Below are 9,829 nucleotides of genomic sequence, written 5' to 3' on the forward strand. Positions count from 1 at the left end.
GGGCAATGGGGTTCAATGGGGGGCAATGGGTCTCTATGGGTTTCAATGGGTCTCAGTGGGGTTGAGTGGGTCTCAATGGGGTTCAATGGGTCTCTATGGGTCTCAATGGGTCTCAGTGGGGTTCACTGGGGCTCAATGGGGCTCAATGGGGATCAATGGGGTTCAATGGGTCTCAATGGGGCTCAGTGAGGTTGAGTGGGTCTCAATGGGGTCAGTGGGGATCAATGGGGCTCAATGGGGATCAGTGGGGTTCAGTGGGGCTCTATGGGGCTCAATGGGGATCAGTGGGGTTCAATGGGGCTCAATGGTGTTCAATGGGTCTCAGTGGCTCTCAATGGGGTTCAATGGGTCTCAATGGGGTTCAGTGGGTCTCAGTGGCTCTCAATGGGTCTCAATGGGTCTCAATGGGGTTGAGTGGGTCTCAGTGGCTCTCAGTGGCGTTCAATGGGTCTCAGTGGGGCTCAATGGGGTTCAGTGGGGATCAGTGGGGTTCAATGGGGCTCAATGGGTCTCAATGGGGTTCAATGGGTCTCAATGGGGTTGAGTGGGTCTCAATGGGGTTCAGTGGGGATCAGTGGGGTTCAATGGGTCTCAATGGGTCTCAATGGGGTTGAGTGGGTCTCAGTGGCGTTCAATGGGTCTCAGTGGGTCTCAATGGGGTTCAATGGGGATCAGTGGGGTTCAATGGGGCTCAGTGGGTCTCTATGGGGTCAATGGGTCTCTATGGGTCTCAATGGGTCTCAATGGGGTTCAATGGGTCTCAATGGGGTTGAGTGGGTCTTAATGGGGCTCAATGGGGCTCAATGGGGTTCAATGGGGATCAGTGGGGTTCAATGGGTCTCAATGGGGTTCAATGGGTCTCAATGGGGTTCAGTGGGTCTCAGTGGCTCTCAATGGGTCTCAATGGGTCTCAATGGGGTTGAGTGGGTCTCAGTGGCTCTCAGTGGCGTTCAATGGGTCTCAGTGGGGCTCAATGGGGTTCAGTGGGGATCAGTGGGGTTCAATGGGGCTCAATGTCTCTCTATGGGTCACTATGGGTCACTATGGGTCTCAATGGGGATCAGTGGGGTTCAATGGGTCTCAATGGGGTTCAATGGGGCTCAATGGGTCTCAGTGGGGTTCAGTGGGGTTCAATGGGTCTCTATGGGTCTCTATGGGTCTCAATGGGTCTCAATGGGGTTCAGTGGGGTTCAATGGGTCTCTATGGGTCTCTATGGGGTCAATGGGTCTCAGTGGGGTTCAATGGGGTTCAATGGGTCTCTATGGGTCTCTATGGGGTCAATGGGTCTCAATGTCTCTCTATGGGTCTCTATGGGTCTCAATGGGTCACTATGGGTCTCTATGGGTCTCAATGGGTCTCTATGGGTCTCAATGGGTCTCTATGGGTCTCTATGGGTCTCTATGGGTCTCAATGTCTCTCTATGGGTCTCAATGTGCCCCCTCCCCCCCCCAACCAGGAGCGCCAGGAGCGGGCCCTCGGCCTCTTGACCTTCCTAGGCCAAAGCTCAGCCGAGGCCATGACCTCCCCCCCCTGGTACCTGCGCCCCCCCTCCCCCAAGCCCCTCCCCCCACCCCCCACCCCCCCCCGAGCCCCTCCCCCCCCCAAGCCCCGCCCCTCCCCCTCCCTTTCCCGCCTGCGTCAGCAACGCCTCCAAAGGGAAGCGCGGGAAGCGCGGAGGAGCCGGGAGCTGCTGAGGGGGGAGGGGCTGGGGGGGGAGGGGGGCACCGCCCCCTCCTGCCCCATGGATGACAGGAGCCGGCCCTACAACAGCCGCTACCACCCGGAGCTGGGAAGGGGGAAAGGGGGCAGTGCCCCATAGGTGTGGGGCTGCCCCATGGATGGGTTATGGGAGGGGTGACCCATAGGTGTGGGGCTGCCCCATAGATGGGTTATGGGAGCGGTGACCCATAGATGGGGGGGTTAATGGGAGGGGTGACCCATAGGTGTGGGGCTGCCCCATAGATGGGTTATGGGAGCGGTGACCCATAGATGGGGGGGTTAATGGGAGGGGTGACCCATAGGTGTGGGGCTGCCCCATAGATGGGTTATGGGAGCGGTGACCCATAGATGGGGGGGTTAATGGGAGGGGTGACCCATAGGTGTGGGGCTGCCCCATAGATGGGTTATGGGAGCGGTGACCCATAGATGGGGGAGTTAATGGGAGGGGTGACCCATAGGTGTGGGGCTGCCCTATGGATTACGGGGGGTAATGGGAGGGGTGACCCATAGATGGGGGGCTGCCCCATAGATGGGTTATGGGAGCGGTGACCCATAGATTGGGGGGCAGTGCCCCATAGGTGTGGGGCTGCCCCATAGATGGGGGGTTAATGGGAGGGGTGATCCATAGGTGTGGGGCTGCCCCATGGATGGGTTATGGGAGGGGTGATCCATAGATGGGGGGCTGCCCCATAGATGGGTTATGGGAGTGGTGACCCATAGATTGGGGGGCTGCCCCATAGGTGTGGGGCTGCCCCATAGATGGGTTATGGGAGCGGTGACCCATAGGTGTGGGGCTGCCCCATAGATGGGTTATGGGAGCGGTGACCCATAGATGGGGGGGTTATGGGAGGGGTGACCCATAGGTGTGGGGCTGCCCCATGGATTGGGGGTTATGGGAGGGGTGACCCATAGGTGTGGGGCTGCCCTATGGATATGGGGGGGGGTATGGGAGGGGTGACCCATAGGTGTGGGGCTGCCCCATAGATGGGGGGTTAATGGGAGGGGTGATCCATAGGTGTGGGGCTGCCCTATGGATTACGGGGGGTAATGGGAGGGGTGACCCATAGGTGTGGGGCTGCCCCATGGATTGGGGGTTATGGGAGGGGTGACCCATAGGTGTGGGGCTGCCCTATGGATATGGGGGGGGGTATGGGAGGGGTGACCCATAGGTGGGGGGCTGCCCCATAGATGGGTTATGGGAGTGGTGACCCATAGATTGGGGGGCTGCCCCATAGATGTGGGGCTGCCCTATGGATTGGGGGGGGTTATGGGAGGGGTGATCCATAGGTGTGGGGCTGCCCCATAGATGGGGGGTTATGGGAGGGTTGACCCATAGGTGTGGGGCTGCCCCATAGACGGGGGGTTATGGGAGGGGTGACCCATAGGTGTGGGGCTGCCCCATAGATGGGGGGGTTAAGGGAGGGGTGATCCATAGGTGTGGGGCTGCCCCATGGATGGGGGGTTATGGGAGGGGTGACCCATAGGTGTGGGGTGCCCCATAGTTAATGGGAGGGGTGATCCATAGGTGTGGGGCTGCCCCATAGATGGGGGGTTATGGGAGGGGTGACCCATAGATGGGGGGGCTGCCCCATAGGTGTGGGGCTGCCCCATAGATGGGGGGTGCCCCATATGGGAGGGGGTGATCCATAGGTGTGGGGCTGCCCCATAGATGGGGGGTTATGGGAGGGGTGACCCATAGGTGTGGGGCTGCCCTATGGATTTGGAGGGGGGGGGCTTATGGGAGGGGTGATCCATAGGTGTGGGGCAGCCCCATGGATTGGGGGGGTTAATGGGAGGGGGAGACCCATAGGTGTGGGGCGGCCCCATGGATGTGGGACTAATGGAAGGGGGTGACCCATAGGTGTGGGGCGGCCCCATGGATGGGGGGGTTAATGGGAGGGGTAACCCATAGGTGTGGGGCTGCCCCATAGATGGGGCCCTATGGGGGGGTGACCCATAGATGGGGGGATGATCCATAGGTGTGGGGCTGCCCCATAGATGGGGGTTAATGGGAGGGGTAACCCATAGGTGTGGGGCGGGCCCATGGATGTGGGGTTAATGGAAGGGGGTGACCCATAGGTGTGGGGCTGCCCCATGGATGTGGGACTAATGGAAGGGGGTGACCCATAGGTGTGGGGCTGCCCCATAGAAGGGTTAATGGGAGGGGATGCCCCATAGATCTGGGACTGCCCCATAGATGGGGGGGGTTAACGGGGGGGGGGGCTGCCCTATATATGGGTCCCATCGATGTGGGGGGGATTGATGGCGGGGGGGTGGCGAATAAAGGGGGGGGGGGGGGATGGGGCCTGCCCCATAGCTGCTGTGGGGCTGCCCCATAGACGCGCGTGGGGAGGGGGGAGGGGAATAAATCCATAGAAAACTATTTTTATTGATAAATATTTCCCAAAAAAGGCGGAAAAAAACCCAAAAAAAGTCTCAATGATGAAAGGGGGGGGGGAGGGGGGGGGTTAAAGGGGGAGGGGTCACCCCATTGCCCCTCCCCCCACACCCTGCCCCATAGAAACAATGGGGGGTTGGGGACACTGAGAGGGGGAGAAAGGGGGAGGGGCGGTGTTGGGGGTCAATGGCGGGGGGGGGGAGGGGGGAGGGAGGTTGTGGGGCTCACCCCATAGATCTATGGGGCAGGGAGGGGGTCACTGCAGGTCCCGGTCCTCCAAGTAGCGGTACTCGAAGGTGAACCCCTCTTTCTTGCGCTGGCCCCACTTCTCGTAGTCGAAGTAGATGTAGGTGCCCTGGGGGGCAGGATCCCACCCCATAGATATAGGGAACCCAGCCCCATAGCTATAGGGAGGCCTCAGACCCATAGAGAACCCCTAGACCCATACAGACCTCCCAGCCCCATGGAGCCCCCACCTTCATAGATGTCCCCCCAATTCCCATGGGGACTCCAGCCCCATAGATTTCCCCCCCCCCACTATTCCCAGAGACCCCTTGGTCCCATAGACACACACACCCCCCCCGCCCCATAGATCCCCCCCCCGCCCCATAGACCCCCCCCCAGCGCCATACACCCCCAGCCACATAGATTCCCCACCCCCCCCTTTGGCTCCATAGATTCCCAGCCCCATAGATCCCTACAGACACCATGGCCCCCTCAGCCCCATGGACATCCCCATCCCCCCCAGCCCCATGGATGCCCCCCCCATCCTCATAGACCCCCCTTGGCCCCATAGATCCACAGTCCCATAGACCCCCATCCCCATAGCCCCCCCTGCAGCCCCATAGACCCCTTGGCCCCATAGATCCCCCTTAGCCCCATAGCCCCCCCCATCCCCATAGACCTCCCCATCCCCATAGACCCCCCCATCCCTATAGACCTCTTGGCCCCATAGATCCCCTATTTACCCCATAGATCCCCTATTTACCCCATAAATTCCCAGCCCCATAGCCCTCCCCCATCCCCATAGCCCCCCATCCCCATAGACGCCATGAGCCCATAGACCCCCATCCCCATAGCCCCCCCACATCCCCATAGACCCCTTGGCCCCATAGATCCCCCCCGGCCCCATAGACCCCCCATCCCCATCCCCCCATAGATTACCCCCCATCCATCCCCATAGACCCCATCCCCATAGACCCCATAGATTGGCCCCCCCCATCCCCATAAACCCCCATCCCCATAGACCCCCCAACATCCCCATAGACCCCATAGCCCATCTCCATAAACCCCCATCCCCATAGACCCCATAGATCCCCTATTTACCCCATAGATTCCCAGCCCCATAGATTCCCAACCCCATAGCCCTCCCCCATCCCCATAGCCCCCCATCCCCATAGACCCCATGATCCCATAGACCCCTTGGCCCCATAGATTCCCAGCCCCATAGATTCCCAGCCCCATAGCCCTCCCCCATCCCCATAGACCCCCCAACATCCCCATAGACCCCATGACCCCCTATCCCCCCATTCCCATAGACCCCATGGCCCCATAGACCCCATCCCCATAGACCCCTTGGCCCCATAGATTCCCAGCCCCATAGCCCTCCCCCATCCCCTTAGACCCCCCAACATCCCCATAGACCCCATAGTCCCCCATCCCCATAAACCCCCATCCCCATAGACCCCATGGCCCCATAGGCCCCATCCCCATAGACCTCTTGGCCCCATAGATTCCCAGCCCCATAGATTCCCAGCCCCACAGCCCTCCCCCATCCCCATAGCCCCCATAACCCCCCATCCCCATAAACCCCCATCCCCACAGACCCTATGACCCCAATCCCCCCCCCAGCCCCATAGCGCCCCATAGCCGCCCCATAGCGCCCCATAGCGCCCCATAGCGCCCCATAGGCACCTGCTCGAACTCGTCGGTGATGGTCTTGGGCTCCTCGTGCCGCTGGAACCACATCATGTACTTGGTGTGGAAGCGCCACGACTGCTTCTTGAGGGCCTTGGCCGCCAGGTACTGAGCCTTGGTGCCCTATGGGGCAGAGGCGGGGGGCGCTATGGGGTGGGGGTATGGGGGGGGGCATGGGGCAGAGCTGGGGGGTGCTGTGGGGTGGGGGTATGGGGGGGGCATGGGGCAGAGGCGGGGGGCGCTATGGGGTGGGGGTATGGGGGGGGTATGGGGCAGAGCTGGGGGGCGCTATGGGGTGGGGGGATGGGGGGGGGCATGGGGGGGGCTATGGGGCAGAGCTGGGGGGCGCTATGGGGTGGGGATATGGGGGGGGTATGGGGCAGAGCTGGGGGGTGCTGTGGGGTGGGGGTATGGGGGGGGCTATGGGGCAGAGCTGGGGGGTGCTGTGGGGTGCGGAGTATGGGGGGGGCTATGGGGCAGAGTGCGGGGTATGGGGGGGGGTATGGGGCAGAGCCGGGGGGTGCTATGGGGTGGGAGAATGGGGGGGTATGGGGTAGAGCTGGGGGGTGCTGGGGGGTGGGGGTGTGGGGGGGGCTATGGGGCAGAGCTGGGGGGCGCTATGGGGTGGGGGGTGGGGGTATGGAGAGGGCTATGGGGCAGAGCTGGGGGGCATGGGGTGCGGGGTATGGGGGGGGGGGGGGTGGGGGGGGGGGGGGGGGGGGGGGGGGGGGGCTATGGGGCAGAGCCGGGGGGCGCTATGGGGTGGGGCAGAGGCGGGGGGGGGGGGGGGTATGGGGGGGCTATGGGGCAGAGCCGGGGGGTGCTATGGGGTGCGGGGTATGGGGGGGGCTATGGGGCAGAGCCGGGGGGTGCTATGGGGTGGGGGTGTGGGGGGGGTATGGGGCAGAGCCGGGGGGTGCTATGGGGTGGGAGAATGGGGGGGTATGGGGTAGAGCTGGGGGGTGCTGTGGGGTGGGGGTGGGGGGGCTATGGGGCAGAGCTGGGGGCGCTGTGGGGTGGGGTGGGGGGATGGGGGGCTATGGAGAGGGCTATGGGGCAGAGCTGGGGGGTGCTATGGCAGAGCTGGGGGGTGCTATGGGGTGGGGGGATGGGGTGGGGTATGGGGTGGGGTTTGGGGTGGGGGTCTGGGGGGGGTATGGGGCAGAGCCGGGGGGCGCTATGGGGTGGGGGAATAGGGGGGGGGCATGGGGGGGGCTATGGGGCAGAGCTGGGGGGTGCTATGGGGTGGGGGGTATGGGGGGGGTATGGGGAGGGCTGTGGGGCAGAGTATGGGGGGGGGTGTTATGGGGTGGGGGCGGGGGGGGGCATGGGGGCTATGGGGCAGAGGATGGGGGGGGGCACTATGGGGTGGGGGGTATGGGGTGGGGGGGGGTGTGTTGGGGGGGCTATGGGGGGGGGGGCGGGGGGGGTATGGGGGGTATGGGGGGTATGGGGCAGAGCTGGGGGGGACGCTATGGGGTGGCTTTGGGACTGGGGGGTATTGGGGCAGAGCTTTGGGGCTATGGGGTGGGGGGATTTGGGGTATTTTGGGGGGGTTTCGGTCCATGGGGGTAGCCGGGGGGCGTTTTGGGGGGGGGGGGGGGGGGGCAGTTATGGGTCCTTTACGGGGTGGGGGGCATTTATGGGGGGGGGGGCAGAGCCGGGGGTCCTTGGGGGGTATTTTGGGGGGTATGGGGGCCATGGGAAAGAGCCGGGGGGCCTTTTGGGGGGCATTTTGGGGGGTACATGGGGGGCTATGGGGGGGTATGGGGGGTGTATGGGGGGGCTATGGGGCAGAGCAGGGGGACGCTATGGGGTGGCTTTGGTACTGGGGGGGTATTGGGGTCCTTTTGGGGCGGTTTCGAGTCCTTTTGGGGTATTTTGGGGCGGTTTCGAGTCCTTTTGGGGTATTTTGTGGGGGTTTCGAGTTTTGGGGTATTTTGGGGCAGTTTCGAGTCCTTTTGGGGTATTTTGTGGCGGTTTCGAGTCCTTTTGGGGTATTTTGGGGCAGTTTCGAGTCCTTTTGGGGTATTTTGGGGCGGTTTCGAGTCCTTTTGGGGTATTTTGGGGCGGTTTCGAGTCCTTTTGGGGTATTTTGGGGCGGTTTCGAGTCCTTTTGGGGCATTTTGGGGCAGTTTCGAGTCCTTTTGGGGTATTTTGGGGCGGTTTCGAGTCCTTTTGGGGTATTTTGGGGCGGTTTCGAGTCCTTTTGGGGTATTTTGGGGCGGTTTCGAGTCCTTTTGGGGTATTTTGGGGCAGTTTCGAGTCCTTTTGGGGTATTTTGTGGCGGTTTCGAGTCCTTTTGGGGTATTTTGGGGCAGTTTCGAGTCCTTTTGGGGTATTTTGGGGCGGTTTCGAGTCCTTTTGGGGTATTTTGGGGCGGTTTCGAGTCCTTTTGGGGTATTTTGGGGCGGTTTCGAGTCCTTTTGGGGTATTTTGGGGCGGTTTCGAGTCCTTTTGGGGTATTTTGGGGCGGTTTCGAGTCCTTTTGGGGTATTTTGGGGCAGTTTCGGGGTATTTTGGGGCGGTTTCGAGTCCTTTTGGGGTATTTTGGGGCGGTTTCGAGTCCTTTTGGGGTATTTTGGGGCGGTTTCGAGTCCTTTTGGGGTATTTTGGGGCCGTTTCGAGTCCTTTTGGGGTATTTTGGGGCAGTTTCGGGTCCTTTTGGGGTATTTTGGGGCGGTTTCGAGTCCTTTTGGGGTATTTTGGGGCAGTTTCGGGTCCATTTGAGGCAGTTTTGGGGCAGTTTCGGGTCCTTTTGGGGTATTTGGGGCGGTTTCGGGTCCATTTGAGGCAGTTTTGGGGCAGTTTCGAGTCCTTTTGGGGTATTTTGGGGCGGTTTCGAGTCCTTTTGGGGTATTTTGGGGCGGTTTCGAGTCCTTTTGGGGTATTTTGGGGCGGTTTCGAGTCCTTTTGGGGTATTTCGGGGCGGTTTCGAGTCCTTTTGAGGCAGTTTTGGGGCGGTTTCGGGTCCTTTTGGGGTATTTTGGGGCAGTTTCGGGTCCTTTTGGGGCAGTTTCAGGTCCTTTTGGGGTATTTCGGGGCGGTTTCGAGTCCTTTTGGGGTATTTTGTGGCGGTTTCGAGTCCTTTTGGGGTATTTTGGGGCAGTTTCGAGTCCTTTTGGGGTATTTTGGGGCGGTTTTGAGTCCTTTTGGGGTCCAGTTTGGGGTATTTTGGGGCAGTTCGAGTCCTTTTGGGGTATTTTGGGGCGGTTTCGAGTCCTTTTGGGGTATTTTGGGGTTTCGAGTCCTTTTGGGGTATTTTGTGGCGGTTTCGAGTCCTTTTGAGGTATTTCGGGGCGGTTTCGAGTCCTTTTGGGGTATTTTGGGGCGGTTTCAGGTACCTCCAGGTAGTAGAAGATGAAGAACAAGGTCTCGGTGCTCAGGCGCTGGTAGAACTCGACCGTGTCCGAGTGGGGGGGGGGCACCTGGTGGTGGTAGGGGGGGGTGGGGCAGGGGTTGCGGGGCAGGTACTGCCTGGGGGGGGGGAGGGGAGGGGAAAAGGGGGGGAGGGGAGGGTGAGAAAACCTTCAAAATGACCCCAAAATGAACCAAAACCCCCTCAAATTAACCCGAAACAACCAAAGAAACGCCCCTAAACACACTGGGAGCCCTATAGGACCCCATAACTCCCTTATAGACCCCTAGAACCCCCTATAGCCCCCTATTACCCCTTATAGACCCCTATTACCCCTTATAGACCCCTATTACCCCTTATAGACCGTTATAACCCCCCTATAGTGCCCTATAACCCCCTTACAGACCCCTATATCTACCCATAGCCCCCTATAACC

At 61.1% G+C, this 9,829-nt stretch overlaps 1 protein-coding gene across 1 annotated transcript; it reads right to left on the bottom strand.

Annotated features, from left to right (window-relative positions):
• Positions 1-4,326: 4,326 nt before the first annotated feature.
• Positions 4,327-9,512, bottom strand: CNOT3 (CCR4-NOT transcription complex subunit 3; the record flags this gene model as incomplete). Its single annotated transcript, XM_057430878.1, has 3 exons — positions 4,327-4,473; positions 6,033-6,158; positions 9,380-9,512. Coding segments are annotated over 3 exons (358 nt in total), but the record flags the coding sequence as incomplete, so codon positions are not given.
• Positions 9,513-9,829: the final 317 nt, after the last annotated feature.

The sequence above is a fragment of the Pezoporus wallicus genome, unplaced genomic scaffold (genome assembly GCF_028554395.1).
Source record: "Pezoporus wallicus isolate ANWC-B61680 ecotype Strahan unplaced genomic scaffold, APGP_CSIRO_Pwel_v1 contig_11310, whole genome shotgun sequence".
In the NCBI taxonomy this organism is placed as follows: domain Eukaryota; kingdom Metazoa; phylum Chordata; class Aves; order Psittaciformes; family Psittacidae; genus Pezoporus; species Pezoporus wallicus.